General features: G+C 50.4%; 2 protein-coding genes across 10 annotated transcripts in view; both read left to right on the forward strand.

Annotated features, from left to right (window-relative positions):
* TSEN54 (tRNA splicing endonuclease subunit 54) lies at window positions 1–9,083 on the forward strand. The gene is made up of 11 exons (XM_084492077.1): window positions 1–37; window positions 128–289; window positions 700–763; window positions 908–991; window positions 2,785–2,883; window positions 3,155–3,207; window positions 3,551–3,649; window positions 4,785–5,419; window positions 5,962–6,022; window positions 6,615–6,731; window positions 7,800–9,083. Exons 1-11 carry the CDS (start codon window positions 9–11, stop codon window positions 7,957–7,959), a joined length of 1,563 nt encoding a protein of 520 aa, XP_084348203.1. The 5' UTR covers window positions 1–8; the 3' UTR covers window positions 7,960–9,083.
* A 1,714-nt stretch (window positions 9,084–10,797) lies between these two features.
* The window catches only part of LLGL2 (LLGL scribble cell polarity complex component 2), a 33,922-nt gene continuing 22,562 nt past the window's right edge, over window positions 10,798–22,157 (forward strand). For all 9 annotated transcript variants that reach the window (XM_084492068.1, XM_084492069.1, XM_084492070.1 and 6 more), the window contains exons 1-2: window positions 10,798–10,893; window positions 18,416–18,523. In XM_084492068.1, the coding sequence (XP_084348194.1) occupies window positions 18,449–18,523 (75 nt within the window). In that variant the 5' untranslated portion in view covers window positions 10,798–10,893; window positions 18,416–18,448. The remainder of the gene's footprint in view (window positions 10,894–18,415; window positions 18,524–22,157) is intronic.

Genomic DNA, 22,157 nt, shown 5'->3' on the forward strand with positions numbered 1-22,157 from the left:
TGGTGCCCATGGAGCCGGGCGGCTCGCGGAGCCTGAGGTACGGGGCGGGCCGGGCCCTGAAGGGGGAGCTGCGGGTAAGGGACCCCCCCGGGGCACCCCCTCAGCGCCCCCCGCTCTCTCCCCGCAGCGAGGCGGAGCTGCCGGAGGCCCGCGGGCGGAGCGGGGCCCCCCGGTACCGCGGCGGCCCGAAGGAGGCCGCGCCCGACGGCTCGGAGGAGCAGGCGGAGAGGCTGCGGCTCTGCCGGGACGAGCAGTGGCGGTGGCTGGCCGAGGAGCGTGTGGAGCGCCTGTGAGTCCGTCTGTGTCCGTCTGTGTGTCTGACTGCTCTTTCTGAGGAGAAATGTCTCCTCATCTCCCACCCGAACCTCCCCTGGCACAACTGGAGGCTGTTCCCTCTGGTCCTGTCGCGGTTATCACCTAGGCTACGTGTCTCCAGCAGGCTGCTGCAGCCTGTGGACAGGTGCCTGTGGTGCTGGCTGAAGACGTCCTGAACTCCTTGGTGATGATAACACCTCCCCGTGGTACCCTCAGATCCAGAGGACGATGCCTTTCTCGGGCTTTACCCTGTGAAAATGCCACCTGAAACTTTGCCGCCTTTTGACGCCTTCCTGAGCTTGTTGCGTTGCTAAACCAGGGGTTGATTGTGGTTGATTGTAGAACACGCAGATAATAAAGAACCCTAATCTTTAACCTTCACAGGGGGAATCTGGTGAAAGCTGAGTGGAAGCCAGAAAAGGGCATTGTGGAGCTGCAGTCCCCTGCGGTGAGTCTGCTGCAGAGCGTACTCAGTACCTTCGTTTCCTGCTGGCAACTGCAGGCTCCTTATTTTGCTTTTTGAAGTGAGAGGGAGACTGGCTGTCAGCAGAGAGCAGACAAAGCCCATCACGGATTTGTGCTTCTGTTCCAGGGGAAGTTCTGGCACACCATGGGGTTCTCAGAGCGTGGCAAACAGTGCCTGCTGCCCGAGGAGGCTCTGTACCTGCTGGAGTGTGTAAGTAGACTACCCATGCTTGGGCTTTTCCTGGGTGACTGAAGGAGCTCTAGAAGCTGAACATTTACTCCCCTTTAGACTGAAGTCAGTTAGCACGCGTTGATTGCTGCTGCAGTTTGAGCAGATGATAAACATCTAGTTCTCGTGAAATTGCCTGTTTGCTGATGGAGGTGCTGGTCTCCAGGCCAGGGGTTTGCATGTTGTACTCTAAGGCAGTCTCTGTGCTGTTGATAGTGTGTGTTCGTTGGATCAGTGGTGAATTTATCCAGATGGTATTGTCTTTAACCCGCTCCTGCATCAAATATGATGGTAGAGACTAGGAGGGTGTTTGGGTGATCTGAATTTCTGGTCCTAAAGCAGTAAGTCTGCTTTTTTGTCAGAAGCATAGGGAGCACGTTCACAAAGTTGTCAACTGAGATTTCTTTCTTTCTTTCTCTGAGGGTGGTGAAAGACAGATGCTGATATATCAGTTATTTTACCAAAGTCTGCCCTGGTCTGGGAAAACTCGGTGTTCTGGGAATTTCTGAAAACCAGATCAAACCATTATCTGTGGTTGGCAGGAGTTAATTGGAATAAAAGATATGACACTCAGAAATCCTTTTCCTCAGAACTGGTGTACTGTTAATTAGGACATCGGGGACTGGTCAGTACCTTCTCTGTCCTAAGTTGACTTCCTCCCTTATCTAGGGTGTCATGCATATTTCTGCAAGAACAGGGTTCACAAGTTCATTAACACAGTTTCTCTGTTCTTCTCTAATAAGCTGATGGGAATTAGGGGAACTTTATCCAGCTTGTTAGGGCCACGTACCCGGTATAAATGCCTGTGTTCATGAAAAGCCATGAATGTCCACGACTACAAGTGGAACAGGAAAGTCCTGTGCAGTTCTGATTGTCTGTACAAACGTTAAGTTATCCTTTGGATGTCCAGCAGAATAAATGCTGCTATGGCAGCTGCTGTCTGTGTATCAAGAAAGCCTTTATGAAGTAAGCACAGAACAGCCTTGTGTAAGGGCTGGCGGTATGCAGTGTCTTTTTGTCGAACAAAATCATATCCTCATTGTGATATATAGCCCTCTGCATCCTTTTAGAATGAAGAATTTCCCACATTAAAATTCTGGACTCTTCCATCCTCCTCTGCGAAGCTTGCTGGCATGGGAAGAGATGATATTAGCAGCCAGTGCTGTACACACTTTACATTTGATCTGAGATCCTTGGCGTTGCTGCTTGGCACCTCTTCCCTAGTACACACGACAAAGATATTTAAATGTAGCACAAGGGAGTGAGACCAAGTTACTTTCAGCGCTGCTCTCCTTGCAGAAATGCTGGTTGGATTTCTTTACTGTAGAGACACTTTTTTTTCTCTCCACAGCTGTTATCAGAGGCACAGATGCACCAATCTAAAGGGGAGCTTTTTTTCCCCCTCAGCAAAACTTAATTAGATTATGGGCATCTAATGATATCCATTAAATCCTAATTGCAAATGCAGGGGGTTTTGCCCCTGGCAATTTGACAAGCAATAGATCATAAACAAATTGACAGCAATAAAATCGTTCAGTCAGTTGCTGAGTGCAGAATCCATCCCCACAAAAGACCAGTTAGACGCCTTCAGCCTGTCCTCCTGGAGAGGTGTGTTCCTAGTGCCTTGGCTTTTTTTCCCTTTTTTGTGGGGAGGCATGGATATGACGTGAAGGAGGGTGCTGGGGCCAGCTGTCGGGGCCAGTGGGAAGAGACCATTGTGACCTTTCGTAGATTTGTTCCCTGGGGTTCTCTAAATGTCACTTTTTGTCCTGCAGGGCTCTGTTCAGCTCTTTTACAGAAATCTGCCCTTGTCAATCCAAGAAGCCTATGAGATGCTGCTGACCCAGGAGGAGATGAGCCTGTCCCATTACCAGGTGTGTTGGGAGGATGAAAGCAGGGAGCCCAGCCGCTGCCACGTGGCCTCTTCCAGGGGCTAAGGGCAGGGTAGGCAGAGAAGGGAAGGGAAGGGAAGGGAAGGGAAGGGGGGCATTCTGAGGCTTTTTGCAGATGATTGGTTCCTGTTTCCCTACCTTTTCTTTGGGTCCTAACTGTGGGGGATTTTTACTCTTCCCGTGCCACACGGTGTTTACCCAGTTGCAGCAGAACTGAAGTAAATTAACCTTCTTTGCTTTCCTTTGCTCCAAGGTTTTCAGCCACTTGAAGCAACTGGGTTATATTGTACTGAGATTCAACCCCAGGTAACCAGCTTTTCCTTTCCGCGCTGCTTTCTCCTTTCTGAAGATCCCGAGCAGCCCTGTGCCCCCTACATGGCTCAGTAGAGAAGAGGACTCTGACCCTGCATTCCACCTCTTGGGAGAATTAAAGGCTAAAAGTGGTGCTCTACCCTTCCTTGCTCCTCCCTCTTGAGGAGGAGACTGGGGACATGCAATGGGGCATGAATTGAGGACTGTCTTGGTCCTGCTTGTGGATTTCCTGTGCCTGGAAGAAAAGGTTTTTGCTGCTGTATTCTGGGGGCTGAGCAGAAGGGTAGTTTTGCTACCCTGCCCTGCTCTCAGCCTCTGTGGTGGTGTCTCCTTGCAGTACTGTCCCGTCCCCCTACGAGAGGCAGCTGAACCTGGAAAGTCACTGCAAGAGCTCAGGGAAACACGAGCGCAAAAGGAGGAGGAGTTCCAGCCCTGGGTAAGGATGTGGCCCAGAGCCTTTTGCCATGTTCTCCCGGCCCTGCTGGCTCAGGATCAGTCACTTTGCTACAGCCTCTTCAGCCCTTCGTGCTGTGGGTGCCCTCCCCAGGCACTGCAGTGCTCTTCCTGAGCTCCTTGCGGCGTGCTCTTGGCACATCTGCACTTCCTGCGGGTCGAATGGGGGCAAGCTGCCACCAGGCTTCCCAACTGCAGCGATGAGATGCCAAAATAGAAGGGGAGAGAGGTCGGTGCAGAAGAAAAGTGGCAGATGCCTTCTCTTGTCCTTTTTTAGAGGGAGCACAAGACTCCACAGTGCCCATCGTGCACTTTCATCCTCTTAACGTAGCTTGCTAGGCCTGCACAGCAGAGAGCGTAGATGGATCCCGGTCCTTGCACATGGCCTCTAGAAGTTGCCAAAATGCAGACCAGCTGACATAATTACTAATTTTGATCTTATAATTAGGATTTTCCAGTAGGTGGCGTCCTCCTTTAAGAAACAAGGAGGAGAGAGACAGGTCTGCAACTCCAGTCCTCTTACCGAGGAAATTGTTGCCTAAGGAGCTCTGAAGTTTTAGGAACTGGGAGATAAAACTGCTGCTTTCAGAGCTGCCTCATCTTTCCTGGGAGCCAGGGACTGCGTGCCACACCAGAGTGCTGTCAGACAGGTTTCTGCCAAGCATGTGCTGGTGTCTGAACCCTGCTCAGTTTGGCTGACGTCCATCGTGGTTGCGTGGAGGTGTTTGGGTCAGTAGCTGGGGTGTGGAGGCTGCGGGTGGGTTTTGAACATGTGTCTGCTGGGACTGGGACTCTCTGGGGCACTGAAGGCAAGCCTCGTGCAGGGCTGCTGAGACGCCTCCGCTACCTTTGGCGTTCCCTGCTTGGTTTTGGCCTGCTTTCTTTTTTTCCTTCTGCAAGCAGGACCCTCCTTTCAGCCAAGAGGTTCTTGTCAAGGGTTTACAGGCCTGGCTGTGGGCTCCTGCCACCCTTCCTTCAGGCACAGCAGACTGCTTTCTTCCTGTCTGTTCTTCCTTTCTTCCAGACTGCTCTCTTCCATTGGGGGAGGCAGGATTTAAAGAGAATTATGTCCCACCACAAACCCTCCCTGTCTTTTATGCTGCTACTTCTGTCCTTAGGTCACTTGAGAAGAAACATAAAGTGTCTGATGACCTTCCAGAAGCTGAAGGGACCCCCGAAAAAGCTGGAGATGACTGTGGAGATCCCAGCTGCCTTCCCTTGGATGAAAAGCCCTTGTCAGAGCAGCCAAAGGAATTGGATGCTGGCAATGGAGAGGAGCAGTCGAGCCCAGTTCCTCTTGACACAGGACAAAAGAACTCCCTGAGCCCCTCCAGGAGCAGGGCTGGAGACCCCGAGGCAAGCAGCACTGGCACCCGTGCGCCACGCTGGGATTTTACCACCATCATCTTGCCAAACGTGGCCCCAGATCAGCCGTGCACACATCTGCCCTCGCCTGACAGCGGGCTTCTGCCAGAAAATGTGCCAGGGAGGGAAGTTGACGCGGCTTCCTGGTGTAAACGCATCAACCTAAAACAGGAGAAGCTGTCACGGAAGGAGAGGGAGCAGCTGGAGAGGGAAAGCAGGTACAAGAGCAGTGTCAATGCTGACAGGGAGGTGAGGCGCTGCTCCAGCTGGCAGGAGTACAAAGCCCTTTTGAAGCAGAGGAGCCAGCAGAGGGTTTGGAGGCGACCGCCGCATCTCTGGGACCAGGCTGTCACCCCGCTTCTGCGGCCAGAGGAAGCGACTTCCACAGGTAGTGGCTGTGGGAACCTGCCGGGGACACACACACGCCCTGCCCCTGTTTATGCAACAGCCAAAGAGACGACTTGGGGAAGCTAAATGTCAGTTTAGGGGCAGTGCCTTGAGAAGGAAAACCTCATTACAAGGCCTGGGCAAAGCAGGCCCAGAGGAGCCCAGCCACGGATGGGGGGGAGAGAAGAAAGCTTGTCCTCCTGCCTTTCCGTCTCTTTCTATAGCCCACTCAAGTGCCAGGATAAACAGGGCCTCAGGAGGTCTCCTAATCCGTTCCCCATGTCCTGCTGTACTGCAATCCCTCCTGCTAGGCTGTTAGGCATGTGAAATCGGGGCCAGCAAGATTGCAAAGCAGTTGCAGGGTGTTCTGGGCTGTGCGCTGGGAGGAGATGAGGAAGTTGAGGCCTTTGAAGTAGCCAGTGGTGACTGTGGTGCTGCCAGCCATTGTCGGAGGAGGAAGGCTCGTGGGTGGTGGTGGAGTGCTTGGAGTGCCCTGGGAGAGAAATAGCTGGTCTGATCCTTTCCTGTTCTTTCTCCCTCCAGCTGCGATCCTCCAGCAGATCAGCGTGCTGCAGCCCTCCCACATGCTGGATGGAGCCTCCCGGTTAGTAGCCAGCCAGCCAGCTCGTAGCTTTTCGGGAACGGGGCTGTCTTGTGACCGTCCCTGCGTGTGAGGTCTGTGAGATTCACGGCAGGAGCTTGGGAGTTGGGGGGCGTCCAGAATGTCCGGAGAATCCAGTGCTCTGCTCCGGGGTCCTGCAGATCTGGGTTGGGGCTCAGCTCTGCCTCATCCCTGGGATGTGCTGCTGACCCTGCTGCAGCGATGGTAAAGCCTGGGCCTTGGGAGTTTTAGTTCTGCTCTTGCCTTAAGGAGTCTGTGTGGTGTTTGTGTGCTGTCCCTGTAGGACAGAGCAGTGCTTTGCTTCTGTGTCTCTTAGTGGTGCTTCTTCCAAATGGTTGCAGGGAGAGGAGAGTGGCAGATGTGGGGCAGGGGCTGGCTCTGGTCTGGCTACAGAACATAGAAGGTCTGGAAAGAAACTGTAGCAGTCCCAGGGTCAGTCCCTTGAGGAGCGAAGCCTTTCACAGGGCCCAAACTAGCCAGGCTTCACAGCTTTTGTTCCTTCTTTCATCTGATTTATCTGCACCATACAATGTTTCAATCCCATAAGTATGTGGATGTGTTCCCTCTTCTATAGGCTGCAGGAGGACCCAGAGAGCTTGAAGATAAGCTTCAATGTGTACCAACCCGATGCTGTGGCCAAGTTTAAGAAGACAAACCCTGGGAAACCGTACGTCAGGATGTGTGTTCAGAGGTATGCACGGGTCTTATGCGGGGCTTTGAAGCACACAGTAAATCCTAATGATCTGTAAATGACCCAGGATCTTGTGAGCTTTACAGTTCATCAGAGTGCCTCCCTTAGGGTGGTCCTGCCCAGAAATGTTTCTTTTTTTTTTTTCTTCCTCTTTTGTTGGAGGCTGTGGCTCACAATTCCTCTAGCTCTTGCACTCAGCCCACACTATTTGGTCATATGGTTGCTACTCGTGTCTGTGAGTATTACCGGAGTCAGGAATAAGAAGCCACAGCTGTATTTATGCAACACTCGTGAAACTCAGTTTTCACTGAGCTCAGTTTTGGAGGGACCTGTATGGCAGCTGAATCCTCAGCCAGTGCAGATCCCTGTGGATTTCTGCAGAGATGTACCTCCTCGGAGCTCCCTACAGGCTCGGGGCTGTGGGTTTAGCATTTTTATCTTTGTAACTTTAAAATCAATACGAGCAGAGGATAGGTGTCCCCTTTCTTGCTGGCTCCAGAATTTGATACTTAAATTCTGTAGACAGGTACAAAGTTCAGTCCCTGCCTTTTCTAACTTTGGTGTGCTAAAACCGTCCCTCCTTCCCTGGCTGCAGCTACAGCAGGCAGAGGAAGGTAATGCAGTTTGACAAAGGTCTGTGTCACGGGCAAGTAGGATGATTCTTGCTGCATAAATATTTCCATTTATGAGCAAACACTGCAGAATTGAAAAGAAGGGAAAAGCAGGTTGGGTGTCGATCCCAGCAACCAAAGATCTTCCAAGGTATTAAGATTGCATTGGATTGGCAGCTGGCCAGTAGCCCGGTGAGCCGCATCTAAGCAGCACGGTGTGGAGAATTTTGCAGTTGCCTTTGCTTTTGGCAAAGGATTTGACAGCTCCCTGTTTCCAGCATGCAGCGTGCTCTCGGGAGCTCTCAGTGTGCTCAGCAGCTTCCTGCTTTGATTGAAAGGGGCAGGGAGGTTTACAACCAGCTCCTAAGACCAGAAGGAGCTGTTGTGATCGCTGGCCAGGACAGCTTTGTTCTCAAAGCAAGAATATATAAACAAAGGCTATTTTTTCCCTCTGCAGCTTTGAGGAGCAGATCCCATCCCTTCGGGCTTTGAAGCAGGTTACGTATCAGAGCGGGGACGTCCCGGTGGTCTTTGCACTGGTGGAATACGGAGATATTGCCTTCCACTCGCTGAAGGAATTCAAGCTGCCAGTTGATGTTAATCACAGCAGTTACTGATGTTTGCTGAAATGGGAAGAGCTTCACTCAGGGTTTGCTTTCTTGATTAATGAAATATTATGGGAAATAGAGCCTGTGATAACCACCTGGAACTTTGGGTAGTTGACCGTTGTATTTGCTGCTCCAGGCTTCGCACCGTGGGGGATGGCTCTCGCATGACAACAAAATGTACTGCAGACAAGTGCGGGTGGCTTAGCTGGGGCTTTGTGGACTGGCGTACACACTGCTTGTTCCTGAAGGCACTGGTTCTCCAGCTTTCTCATCTTCTGGACCACCAATCTGTCTTTCTGTGTCAGCTTTGGCTGACCTGTGGATCATTCGAAAGTACTTCAGCGGCGTAAATCCCTTGTCCTGTGCTAAGAGCCACTGTGGCTGGAGTCGCTGAGGTCAGTCAGGGACAGAATAAGCTGATCAGATCAGTGATGGTGTCCTGAGCCTCTGTCGTTCAGTCGCACCAACAGCTATCAGATCCCATTCTGATCTGAAAAAGTAAGAGCCATAAAATTCGTCCCCCTGAGTAAAGTTTCCAGGTACTGGAGAGCAGGAAGCTGTGCGTTGCACAGGGTTTCATCAGTCAGAGCACAGAAAGCCCCAAAGTATGGCAGATGCACCCAGCCTCCTGTTACAGCTGTGCTGAGGTGTATTTTAGCCATCACGCCAGATTGAAGTTATGTGCTGTTGGTGCACTGTTTGTGGTATCTCAGCAGCCTGGTGCTGCAGCCCCCTGTTTTAACCCCATGTCCTCTCTCCTGGCTGTGGATCCTCGTCTTTGTTTCTCAGGTGAGATCCCTGAGTAAAGACAGAAGATAAAAATGAGCCTTCCAGCCCTGTGGCTGTTGTGTTCCAAGCCAGGGGCATCGTTGTGTTCCGGGCCTTATCATGGGAGCCTTCTGCCAGGGTATCCAGGTACCAAATTTGCGTTAGCCTCTATGCAAAAGTGCCGGTGACAGGTGCCAGAAAGTCTGCTCAGCGGGTGCAAGCTTGCTGAGCACAGCTGCGTTCTGTGTCTGGGTTCTTCAGAAGTGTAATAGCAACTGATTTAGATGCATTTTATGTGATAATTTTTTAGTTCTTTTTGGAGACGGGGAGAAGAAGGTTAAGCAATAAAGAAGCCTTTTCCAACAGTGGAAGCTCCTAAGTCTGGTTCTTAATTCCCCTAAAATGTAAGTAACTTTGCAGGGACTCTGGGAAGACTGCTGGGACCCCAACAACACCATCTGGTGAACGCCTGCTCGTGGCCATAGAGCCGTGAGGCTGCGTAACTCCGTCTGTGCTTGCATCCTGCCTTGTTCCATGGAAGGCAGCAGGACTCAGGGCCTGGCTGATTCTGTCCCCAGGCAGCTCCCGTCAGCACACGACGCCGTGCCATCTTCCTCCTGCATGGTCACAAGTATCATAGCCCAAGGTGGCAGTGAGCTGCTGTAAGCACCGTGCTTGTTCTTGTTTCATTCACATGCCCGTGTTATCAGGTGGAGGAAATCAGCAGGGCTCTGCGAGCTGAGGGGCTGGCAGCTCCTCCCCACCACGCTCTCCCTCCCTCCTGGGAGCTGTGTGTTTGCTCTGATAGTCCTCTTAAAGCCGGTGCTGTTGGCAGTTCCAGTCTGTGCCCTCAGCGTTCTCCCAGACTGTTTTGCAGATTAAAGGCGGTGGGAAGAGAGTTTCTAAGAACAGGCACAGCCAGCAGAGCTCTAGTCTGACCCACGGGGCTCGTGTTTGTCCTAGAATTAGGTCAAACTCCCTCCTGGTGATCTCAATCAGCCTCATCTGTTTATGCCAAGGTGGAATTGTATCGATGAACCCTACAAGAGCCACCCAGTGAGTTTCGCTAGGGCAAAGACTCCCTGATTCAGCACAAAACAATTAGAATTTAATAACTACTGCAGGGAGGATTGAGAAACTGTGGCTGCCTTGCTCAGCACCACAACATCTGACAGTGCCTCCACCAGGATGGGATTGTGATGCAGACTGATACCACTGCTTCGCTTTGGCCCACGATGTGGATCAACTGGATGTTGCAAGACGATGACAGAAGCGAGGATCTTCATTTAAAAACTTCACCTTTTGGAAGCTGGGCTGGAACCTGGCCCTTATCGCGGCAATTCCAAGCTCTGCAGGGATTGCAAAGGCTTCAGCCAGCCGGGGCACTGACACGTTACCACGATTCCTTGCCCAGCTCCCGTTCCCTTGCAATAGGAGGCAGGCTGGCAGCAGCAGGGCAGTGTGAGGAGCTAACGGCTGTGCTGCTCCTCACAGCTGAGGCTTCCCCTCTCTGCTGAGGCTTCCCACCTCCCGTTTTTGCAGCGAGGAGAGGAGGAACCTTCATCGTGACAATGGGCTGGAGCCTTCGCGGGGCTCGGGGCTGGGCTGGAGCCTCCCCTGGGCCTGGCGCTGGGCTCCTGCTCCTCGGGGGGCCGGAGGCAGGGGCCGTGTCCCGGCCGGGCAGGGGCTCCCCGTGCCCACCCCGCTGTGCGCGGAGCCCCGCGGGGGAACCGGGACCGGGACCGGGTCCGGAGCTGCCGAAGGGCGGGGCCGGCCCCTCAGGCCCCGCCCCCAGCCCGGCTGCGCGGCCGCCCATAGGGCGGTGGCTGCGCGGCCGCTCTCTGATTGGCTGGGAGCGATCCGAGCGCTCAATTACCCCTGACCGCGCCGGATGAAAGGGAGGCGAGGCCGCCACTCGCCCTCATTTGCATGAGAAGCCACGCCCCCGGAGCTCTATTTACATACGGAGCCACGCCCCCGGGGCGCGACTTGCACACGGAGCCACGCCCGGGGAGGCGATTTGAATACGAAGCCCCGCCCCTATGGGGCGTGGCTTGCGCGCGGAGCCCCGCCCCGCCGCACCCCTCCCGGAGCTGCCCCGGGGAGGCCGCAGCCGAGCGGCAGCGATCGTGGAGCGGAGCGAGGCCGGGGCGGCCCCGGCTCCAGGCCCCGCAGGTGAGCGCCGGGAATGGGACGGGAGCCCCGGGGGAGCCCCGGGGACGTGGGAAGGTCCCGGGGGGGGGTCCCCGAGCCGTGCCCGCCGCCCCTGCCGGGTTCCGGCGGTTCCCCGGGGCTTTGCTCCCGGTTCGCTCCCGGGGCTGGGAGGCGCTCCCCGAGCCCTGGGCTCCCCGGGGTGCCCGGACCCCTCCTGGCTGCCCCTCTGCAGCTCCCCGCAGCCACCCCCGTGGGGAGCGCCCCGGGATGCAACGAGCGTGGCTCGCCCCTAAAAGTTCAGGTGCTGGGGTTGGGGTTCGGGGTTTGCGGGGTTTTGTTGTTTGCTTTTTCTTTCTCCTTTTTTTTTTTTTTTTTATTATTTGCTTCTCGAGCCGGGTTTGTTTGCCCTGGCCGGAGCGCGCAGCTGGGGAGTGCTGCACGGGAGCTTTACATCCTGGGATTTTCTTGGAGGTTGCTCCTGGGGCCGCTCGCCCCAAACTTCCTGGTTCAGCCCTTGGCGCCACTTGGGTCGCGGCCCGGGGCTCCTGCCTGGGTGCTGGGCCCTGCCTGGGGGCTGCTGGCCAAGGCCGGTGGAGGGAAGCTGCCCGGCTGCCTCCTTGAGAGCTGCGACTGCTTGGGAACCGTCCCGGAGCAGCACATCCACAGCCTGACCCTCGTCCTGCCGTGGGAAGGATCCCTGCCCGCAGCCGGCTCTTGTAGGGCTCCACCTGCTCCAGCAGGCTCCGAGCAGAAGTCATGAATAAGATTTGCCGTGTGTCCTTTGGGATGTGCTTCTATCTTCCTCCCAATTCCTGCCACTACTAGATACACGATCACTTCTTCTTTTTTCCTTCCCCAAGATGTAAGAGCTTGCTGGGCAAGTGGGCTCGTTCCTGCTAACCAGCTGTGAGCAGGTGAAACGAGAAGGGGAGGCGAGTTGTTTAGCCTTGGCTCGGGTTGCCTGCAGTTGTGGCACTGGAACAAAGGGGTTGCTGACATCTCGCCTCCTGGAGGTGAGGCTTAACCTTGGCTTTGGAGGAAGGTTTGAGTGTTTGTGTGCAGTGCTCTCACTGGAGCAGAGCGGCTGAGGCAGGCGCACGGCTCTGTGTTTCTGCAGCGGTGCAGGGCTGTGTGCTCACGTGAGGATAACGATAAGACGGGGAGAGAGCTGAGATAATACAAGTTGTTCCTTGTAACGTGTTACGTGGTGGGGAATGCTGCTCTTTGTAGTCATCTGAGAGCACTTCAGCCGACTGGAATATCTTGCTTTACCGAGTCCCGGGTGAAGCTGAATGCCCAAAGCAGGCTGCCTGGTGATTTTACCTTTGATTTTGGAAGCTGGTGCTTCTGGCAAGCAGAATGCAAAGCCGTGGTACGTCCCAAGGCTTCTCCGTGCATCCCGCCACGTTCCTTGGAAGGGCAGCCTGGCCCGTGGAGGGGGCAAAGATGATCCATGCAAGTAGCGAGCTGCTTGTAGTTCTGCTCAGTGCCGCTTGTAACTACTCGGAGGGCTCGTTAGGTTATGGTATTGAAAAAGGAGAGAAGTTCTCAAATGTCTTTGTAGGGTGGTGCTGAGGAACATCATCTTTTATTTGGATTTGCACAAATTGCATCTGCTTTAATTCCTTCCTGAAGAGAACTACTGGGGGAACTGAATCATTTCAGAGAATCCTACAGCTTCCAGTTCTCTTCTGGTACAGTAAGGCAGTTATTACCGTGACTTGCGCTTGGGAGAGGCGTGGGTATTTTCCTGACTGACGCTGTGGCTCGAGAGATGTTAGAGTAAGAGGATTTAAACGTGTAAGTAATGCAGTTAGTACACGGCAATAAGAGTGTGTGATACTGCTAGTAGCCTGATCTTTATTTACAATTATTTATCAAAGGAGGGGCTGGCAGTGGCTGAAGGTTTGATTTCTGTGCAGAAATTCCATGGAAGCACCAATTCTCATCTGAAAGTTGCTTCCAGACGGATCTTGCTGCGTTGCTTTAAAAAGAAAAGGCTTTTGTGACTTTCCCTATCGACTCACCGTGCTTTGTGTGTACACTGCCGTCTGAATCACGCTTCTTAGCAGAACTATACAAAGAGTTCTGCATTACGTACAGTAACGTTGTCCAGTGCAAAGACTTGGTCCTGCTCTCGCAGCTTTGTGCTGTCATGCTCCCATGACAAGGAGAACACAGCAGGAGTCATCATGACACACGGGGCTCGCACAATTAGTAAATTTATTGCAAGTGGGCGGTCGCTGCTAACTCCGAACACAAAGCTGCAGAAGTAAAGAAACTTGTCTGATTTCTCTGATTGGCTCTCTGTTATTTTACAAGAGTTCCTGGTGCATCCAGCTCTGGTCTTTTATTTGATGTTTTCTGCACTGGTGTTGACACCGTCTGTTCAGTTGCTCGTTGAGGTTAAAAATAAATCCTTTTTATGGGAAGATCTTTCAGCTTACCTCTGTTACTGCCTGACTAACGTGTGCAGGTTGGATGTGAACGCTCCCCTGTTCCTATAAAGCTGCAGGTGCTGGGGTGCCAGCAGGTGCTCAGCAGTTGCGTGGTGCCTGGGAGATGTGTGCGGGGCCTCGCTGAACTCCAGGAATCCTGCAGGTTCTCTGATGAGCATCAGCCCGGAGAAGCCTTATCCCAGGACAGGAGATGGTATCTCACCCTTCCAAGCCTTCCGCCTACTGCAACGGCTCCTTCCCTTGCTCTAGCTCTTCTTGGCTTGGGCTTTATTCGTTAGCAACTGTTGTGATAGCACGTTACAGCCAAGCGAGATTATAGAGATGAGCTTCACTGTGACAGCCCAATTAAAAATTAGGTGGGGATTGTTTCACTGATTTCAATCGAAGTGTTCTAAAACTTGTTATTTCACAGAAAGTCACGTCTTAAGAGTTTGATGGTTCCTGTAAGCATTGAACTCGATAACACAAGTATTTAAATGGTGCTTTGATAATTATTTTGTTGTTGTTAGCACCAGCAGAACTGGTACTAAGGAACAGTTTTTTTCCTGTGAAATCGATCCAGCCTCTGTTTTGTTACTGTTGGTAACAGGAACAAGGGCAGGCTCCTGGGTGCAGGGAGGAAGCCTGCTTCAGACGATGCCATGGCGGTGACTGTTTGTTATAGGAGCACTGAATGCTTGCAGTTCAAACAAGGCTTTTTGATAAGGACTCTTATTTTAGCAGGGTTGATAAAGTATTGTCAGGTGCTTAGGCAGAAGTTTTCCCTTCAAGGGTCTGTAAGCAGGAAGGGGCGATGAGGAAGGATAAAACAAAAACCAGGAGACCTGAAGCATGGAAGGAATCCAGGAATACTCAAGATGCTTGATGACGTTTTGCAGAGAAAGCTTTATCCCATTGGGATAAATTTATCCCATTGAACACCTGTTCAAATTGAATACCTAGGAAGCTTACAAACGGTCATTTGCAACTGTCCTGTGTGAGCAAAACAAACTCAGTATAGGTATGGCTTTGTTGCAGGGTTAGCTTGGGACTGTATCCATATTTAATACTGTCTACGTAAGAAAAATAGAGCTTCCTCAGCTTGTAAGGTTGGATTTGCTTGCATGATTGGGACTTGGAGCATTGGTTCTGTTACACTTCTGTCTGGATCTTTCACTGTCATGAGAGGACATAAGCAGAAATTGCAGAACTTTTTTACAAAGGGCAATTCCTCCCAGCCTGGTTGATGGAGAAAATCCAGAGCGTCTCAGCAAGCTGTGCATGCGCACCAAGACGCATGGCCAAGCACAAAAGCACTGAAGGCAAGGCAAAACGTGGAGCTCAGTGATGGGATTGCTAACACAGAGCAGTGAGCAACAATTACTGCCTGTCCTAGGAAGAGGCGTTTTGTCTTCTCTTGGGTATGGATCTGGTGTGAGACCTGGCACGAGAACTTGCCATAAATCTCAACGTCTGAAATGAACCGAGCTCAGCAAGGAAGCCAGAGTGAAATCTGGTTTTGATGTTAGCTGCTCTGTCTGATTGGAAACAGGATCGTCTTGCAACTTGTGCTTTCATTGCCTTTCTGTACGAGTAGTGAAGAGCATTTATTTTGTGGCTGGATCTAATCAAAGGAGGTGAAGAAGGGTACCTCATCATCTTTAGCTGAGCGTTCTGGTACCAGAGCCACAGAAGCTCAATGTACAGCACACTTCGAGCTTTGCTGTCAGGTGACCGTGTGCCGAATGTGAGCAAAATTGGGATTGACTCAGCCTTGGGCTATTGTATTGAGGTCAGGCTGTTTAGAGGTAACACCTTAGAAGAGAACATTGCATAGAGTTTCTGGTACAAGGCTGATCTTTGAAAGCCTAAAGAGTTGTTTCCCTGGAAAATAAGAGTATGAGGTACATGCAGACCTGGCATGGCTTCAGAGGCTACTGGAGAATTCCTCTCTGGCTACTGGTAGCCACAGCTGCTGCCGTATGGCTGCAAGTGCTGACTGGCAGATAACTGCGGAGCGCATGGGGCTGGAGTTTTATGTAAGCCACCAAAGGTGTGTGGGAGAGAAACTGGTCTGCTAATATGCAAATGTGCATCTGGAAGATAAGATTATACAGCCTGTGGAATCTTTCTGTTTTGACCAAAATTGGAAAAAGTGCTTGCTTATTGTATTAAAGGGAAGGTTCTCCTCCTTGATGGGAGCCTTGTGACCTCCTGCTAGCAATTCCCGTGGCAGCCGGTGCTGCAGTGGGTGCCCTTCTTTTAGCTGTCCCTCCCCAGCCCTTTGCTCTTCTTGAAAACTGCTTTTCTTCTCGTTTCCTTGCATCTCCTTCCATCCCGTGGCACTTATTTCTCTGGTCAGGCATGAAGCCCTGATACAAGTCAATGAGAGGTGACTCCTGTAGCACGCCCTCTCTCATCCTACTGGCCACGTCGGCGTGCCAGGATGACGTTCCTCCGAGTGAGTTACTGTTTCATTCTGTGAACTGCGATGCTCCTTAGCCAGTCAAGCAAGTTGTTGTGGGCTGGAGCGTGAATGTTAGAGCTCTTGCATAAGCAGGTTAAAACAGCATGCTTCTAGATGCAATTAATATTTTGGGCTAAAACATTTTAGCAGGGTGTTAAATATAAAGTGGTGACTCTCAAATCAAGCCCACTCTGCCTACGTTGCTGCTAACTGCAAGCTTGTCTATGCTTTGGAGTTGAGGAGATCTTCTCTGAAGTCAGGAGCACAATTAGCAGAGTTTCTCTGTGGGTTTGCCCAGTTTAACAGGTCCGGGATATTGATTGACAGTGGGAAAGGGTGCGTCTCTTTGGCACTTTCCTTGCCTCGTCTGGCTAAGGGCAAACTGTGTTATACATGGGTGTGATATGCTCTCCTTGCATAGCACAGCGGCTTGTCACTGCTCTGTAGCTTTTGCTAGCTTCCAGTAAACAGAGCTTTGTGTAAAGATGTCCCTCTTTCGCTCAGGAACGTCTGGTGAAAGTTTGTTCCAGAAGACACGTAGTCTGATGCATCTTCAAAAAATTCAGTTCAGGTACCTAGGTCATCATAGAAAGATGTGTTTTCCAAGCAAGATATCCTTTTCTTCTTCCTCTTTTTTAGGGAATCCCTTGCTATTTGTGTTTCTGTGCGTATTCCTCACCCCAGCTTGAGCCGATGGCACTGTTCGCTGCCAGCTGCCTGCCTCAGAGCCACTTTCTCAGCGCTGAGTGGAGATGCTGATGCTTCTAGGTGGGGACTCGGTGACTCAGGCGTGTTCCTTGGTGCTCATGTGATCTCCTGGTCCTCCAAACCTAGACTGCCTTTCGGTCCTCTTGGCGAGCTCTGGGCAGCACTGAGGAGGTGGCTGGAGATTTTGGAGAGTGGGCAGGAAGCGTAAAGGGAAGCAATGCAATAAGGAGTACAGCTCCTAGCTCGGGGAGTTTCTCAAGGGATTTGTCAAAATATGGGTACAGAGCACTCTAATTTTTTTCATTTGTTGCTCTTTCATGGCTCTTAAGGCCTTGCTAGAAACCAGTCAAAAAACAATTCAAGCTCTCAGTAATGGCTGGCTGAGTTATTAACCAGAGACCCCTTGTTACTGGTAGGAGTGCAGCCACCTTCTGGTTTGCCAGCTCTGCAGCCCACACCTGTGCAGAGGGGCTGTGAGAGCTGTGTTCCCTCAAGCACCCGTCCAGCTCCTTGGTTTGAATCAAGGGCCCAAGGCTCTCTGTTGCTTTGACAGTCCCGTTGGTGCTCCTGGTCCCTCTCTTCCCCTTGGGACACCAAACCTTCTGCCCCGCTCCCTGCCTTGTGTCCACGTACCTTCTGGTGGCTTACTGTGGGCTGTCTCTGCTGATTCCTCACTGCTCCTCAAAAGTTCTGGCTCCCACCATGCATGTGTTAATTGTGTGCGGAGTAGCTGCTAAATTACTTTAGCTTCTGGCCCAATGAATTAAAGAAACGGACTGGAGTGTCCAGTAACAGCTTCACGAACAGCTGAGCTGCCTGGGCACTGGAAACTTGTGAAGGGTGGTGAGGGCAGGCAGGAGCACTGCTCCCAAGGTAAGTTGTCAGGATGAGATCCAAGCCTTTGCTCTTGGGTTGGTAGAGCTTAGCACTGCTGCAGGGGTCAGATGGGAGAAAGGATTTCCTGAGCTGCACACAGTATGAGGCTGTGGCCAGGTACAGAATCACAGAATTTCTAGGTTGGAAGAGACCTCAAGATCACCGAGTCCAACCTCACAGCTAACAGTCCCCACTAAACCATATCCCTAAGCTCTACATCTAAACATCTTTTAAAGACCTCCAGGGATGGTGACTCCACCACTTCCCTGGGCAGCCTGTTCCAATGTCTAACAACCCTTTCGGTGAAGAAGTTCTTCCTAACATCCAACCTAAAACTCCCCCTGGGCGATTGCTGGATCGCAAGCCAGGCCGCCTAATCTGTCCTGCGTGGATCCTGCTGCTGTTGGGAGAGGTGAGGCGGGGAGGTACGCTGAAAGGCTGGTGCTTCTCGCTGCACATTGAACTGCAGGTGCAGGATTTCCTTCCCCTGCCCCCACCTCGAGCAGGGGAGTTAGGCTTGATATTTTACAGAAGCAGGTTAATAATTAATGGAGCTGCCCTGCAGGCAGCACTGCACCCTTTCTGCCGTACCCATGGAGTGAGCTGAAAATGCAATTCTTTCTCTTCGTAGCTCAGTAGCCAGAGGGTTACCTGGGGTGAAAACTGATACTGGTCAGTAATGCTGCGAGCCTGGGAGCCTGCCTTTCGATGGGGTTGGTCTAAATGTTTAAGCAACTGCTGCAGTTTTGCTTTCCTCTTTGAATAAGGCCAGCTAAAGTGATCACAAAATGGCAGAGTGTAAAAAGTCTTCCAAAATCCCCTCGGATTACCTGTTCTGGTGTGCCTCCACGGTGTGAGAGTGGCGAGGTGTAAGGACGTCCTGCCACCAGACATGAGGTGGTGTCAGGTGTTAGTTACCCTATAGCTGTGTTGTCGCCTCCTGCTCTGTCTTATTTGTGTTACCTGCTAAATGAAAACAAATAACCTCCTTCTGCTTGCTGCTCTTCTCAAGCTGCTTTTGTTTATGTGGCTGTGCTTTTTTTTTTCTTGTTAGGATTTTTGGTGCCAAGATATCACAGCGGGGAAAATGAGAAGGTTCTTAAGACCCGGACATGATCCAGTAAGAGAGAGGCTCAAGCGCGACCTTTTCCAGTTTAACAAGGTACAGTGCTATCCTCGAACTTCAAGGGATGCGTGTATGAGGCAAAACTACCCAGAGCCATTGCATGGTGCACAGGGAAGGAAAAACTACTTGAGTGTGGGTGGAAAAGTTAAATTTAGGAGAGGTGGTTTGTTCTAGCTTTCAGTACTGTATTTTTTTTCCCCTCTGTTCCTGAGTAGTTTTCTTTAAGCCCATGAGCATATTCTCAATCCTTGCTTTCATTTTTTATAAAAAGGATATTGTCATGCTGTTGAGTGGCACTTGCTGAAAGAAGAGATCTTTGTGCCACCTTTCTATACTCTGAGTGTTGTGCACTTCATCCTGCTATGCACTGTGACTATACATGTTGTAGGCAGTCTTTGCAGGTCACTGTGAAAGTAAATATTTTTCTCAAGGTACACAAATAAGGCACAGTTTGTGATGCAACTGAAGCCAGAGTTCTTTGATCATGATTATACTTGGGGTTCATAAGTACCCTGTTTTCAAACGTGAATTTAAGTCTGGTAAAGATGTGGGAACACTTAAGGCAGCATAATGGCCATTAATAATGAACTTGCTATTATCTTTGTCTGATTCTGTATCTGTTTTTTTGCCTTCTTTCCGTGAAGAGGAAACAACAATGGTTGTGCTAGCTATCCAGCACTCTGTGTGTTTTCTTTTGAGCCCTGGCCAGGAGCATAGTGCTTTCATCTTTGTAAATGCTTAATATTAATTCATTGTTAGGCTAATGGCTACTTACAAAAACCTTCATTGGGTATCAGGAATATATTTGTAGGTTTTGTATTTCCAAAGCTTACATGGAATTTTGCTGAAAAGTATAATGGATAAATGAAGTCAGCCTAGGAAATAATCTCCTTGACTCATTAAAATCCTAGTGCAACTATATACTTAGAGTGGGACTTTTGGATATTTCAGATGAATGATTTGAGGTAACTTGGTACTAAAATTCCTAGCATCGATTCCTAGCACACCCACCTCCCACTGGGGAGACGAAAGGAACTCAGGACTGCTTCAGACCTGTTTTCTGTTTGCCACCGTGAGGGAATGCTTGTGCAGATGCAGCAGAAATGTTGGTGAATGAAAAATCAATATTGAGTTGCTTACATTTATTTGAATACAATGTCAGCTTTGGAAGACATCCCGGGGATAGGTCAGAATATATTCCTTGAAGAAAGCCTTTGCTCTTTTGGGGATGTCTCTTCCTTGAATGAGCCTCTCTCTTATGAGAATGGCTACGTTTTACCTCCCAGAGACGGACTAATTTGGATGATGCAAAACAGAGTTGAAAGAAATAGCTTTTGCAGCAGAGGGAAACTTCCGAACATTAGGACTCGGCATCAGGATTTGTGACTCCATCTGATTCAGTCCTGAAGGTAAAAGTGGCATCCTGTTTCTCGGGAGGCGACTACTTTGGACACTTGCTAGTGATTTACCCTCATTAACAGCTTGGTGATTAAAGGCTTTGAGAAATACATTTGCACTTTTAAGCCAAACTAACTTGTTCTTTTCTACCAGGAATTGGAAAATGAATGAACCAATGGTTTTACATTACCCCAGAACCTTTTACATCATACCTTTTTCTTACATAAAGTTTTTTCAAGTCTTGTGTCCAATTCCAGTATTTCTAGAGATAATGGATCCTTTGAAAGTCTACCCTTTGATACAACAAGCAGCTACTCACAGCTAGGCAGGCTGAGAAAACCTGGGAAAGTCAGGTCTTGATTTTGACCTGTTGAAGGCTGTGGCTTCAAGGAGACAAAAATCGTAGAGTGCTTTCTGTGCCAACACTGTCCTTGTTTAATGTGCTAGTAAAAACAGTGTGCTGGTGAGCAAGTTTTTTAACATTTATTTGAGGCCTTTGAAACAATTTTGCTTAAGAACCTGCTTGGGAAATACTTTGTGGGGCTGTGATGTTGCTGATCAGAGAAATTGCACGGGACACTTGCACCTCTTCAGTCTGACTGCCTGTGATGCTGCCAGGGACTCCGTGGAAGGTTGGTACCTGTAAAGTACCAGGGGTTGCCCACCTGATTTTGTTGCTTCTACAAGTTCAGTATGACTGCATAATGCCACATGAGTTTGGCATTAATGTAGTGGACTGTGTTTGGCCATCCTGACCTAGTGATGGATTTAAATTAAATAAAAAAAAAAAGTGTTTGATTAATTTGGGGGTGGATTTCTTAGGTTATTGCCTCAAGTTTCAATAGCTGCAGTCTTTTCATTGCTCCCTTCTTACATCTCTATTCCATATAGGAGGCGGGCCAGATGGTTCTAAAGACCTGACTGATCACTGGGCTAGCTCTTCAGATTTTCCCCAGGATTGTGTTTGTTTCAACAAACACCTTCCTAAATTCTGCCAGTCACTTAGCTTTGCATATGTTTCTCTGTATGACTAAGAACTTCCCCTACTTGTGTGTACCTGTTGGAAGAATCTGTTTTTAGCTCAGTGGATAGAATGAAGAATAAGGTATGTGCACTTGGCAGTCTCCTTCTTGAAGTTTATCCTGCTTTTGGAAGTAGTATTTGGATGCCTTTGGCTCAGCGCAAGCCCTGCAGAACAGACATGTTCAGGCTGGCACTGTCAGACTAGATGATGGGTAACACACAGGTGAACCAGCCTGTCTTACAGCTGAATGTTACCAAACTGGGATCATTGTGTTTAATTTATGGTTTTGTTTTTTCCCCTCTTTTCAGTCTTCCTAACTCTGTGCTAATGGTATGATGGATAGCTTACCTTAAATACTGAATTAGTGTCTATGCAAAGTAGCTTTAACACATGCTGGCTGCATTGTTTCTTCAAAAGGCTCCTTAACAAAGGTGCAGGGTTTGTATTGCCTGTGGTTGGTTTGTCTCTGCTTTGTCATAAAACAATCTGACGGGAGAAGTGGTGAGAAATGAAAGGAGGAAGAGAGCACTGAATTTCATCTGCACAGCTTTAGTGTGGGCTAGGAACAACTGTTAAGTTTGGCCACGTTTCTCCTGCAGTAAATATGACTGACACGAAGCTTTTCTGTTAATGCTGCTGACATGGGGCTTGCTTTTACCGAGTCTGACAAATCTGTAGTTTGAGGAAAATGAAAATGAAAGCTCCTACCTTTCCTCAGACAAACAAAGGCTCTTTTGAGCAGGAGGGCACGCTTTGCCACTCCAGGCTCTCGTTTCAGCTCTGCTGAAAGGCTCCATTGTAACCTCCCTGCCTGCTCCCCCCCTTGCTCCCCCTGGCTGGGTTTACCTGCTGAGCAGGTGAAAGGCTCTGATGATGAAAGCTGTGCGAGAGGGGAGGAAATGAGGTCAGCGAACGGCTGACTTGATGTGATTTAGCAAAGAAAAAAGCTGGGTCCTGGATGCAAATAAGTGCAAGCTCTGGGTAATAAGGACTGTGACTGGGAATGCCTGGCCCTGGTGGTGTCATACAGCCAAAAAAGCCACCCCGGTGCCCTTCTTGCCCTGCTGTAGGATTTAAAAACAAACAACAGGAGAGGGGAGATATCTTCAATTCTGTCTTATGGGCATCTTGGTTGAAGATTCGAGGCTATCAGAAACCATTAGGATGTTTATTTTACTGCACAAGCAGTTGTGTAACAGGCTGGGGTTGTACTGATCCTCTCTTCTTCTGCTCCTCCTGCATGTGGAC

This window comes from Aythya ferina (assembly GCF_964211825.1).
Source record: "Aythya ferina genome assembly, chromosome: 18".
Lineage (NCBI taxonomy): Eukaryota > Metazoa > Chordata > Aves > Anseriformes > Anatidae > Aythya > Aythya ferina.

Bases quoted from the DNA above. Each gene is read 5' to 3' on its own strand.
- TSEN54 (XM_084492077.1), top strand. From the start codon at position 9: ATGGAGCCGGGCGGCTCGCGGAGCCTGAG. The intron at 3,208-3,550 runs GTAACCAGCTTT...GTCTCCTTGCAG, and splicing joins GTACTGAGATTCAACCCCAG to TACTGTCCCGTCCCCCTACG. The intron at 6,023-6,614 runs GTTAGTAGCCAG...CCTCTTCTATAG, and splicing joins ATGCTGGATGGAGCCTCCCG to GCTGCAGGAGGACCCAGAGA.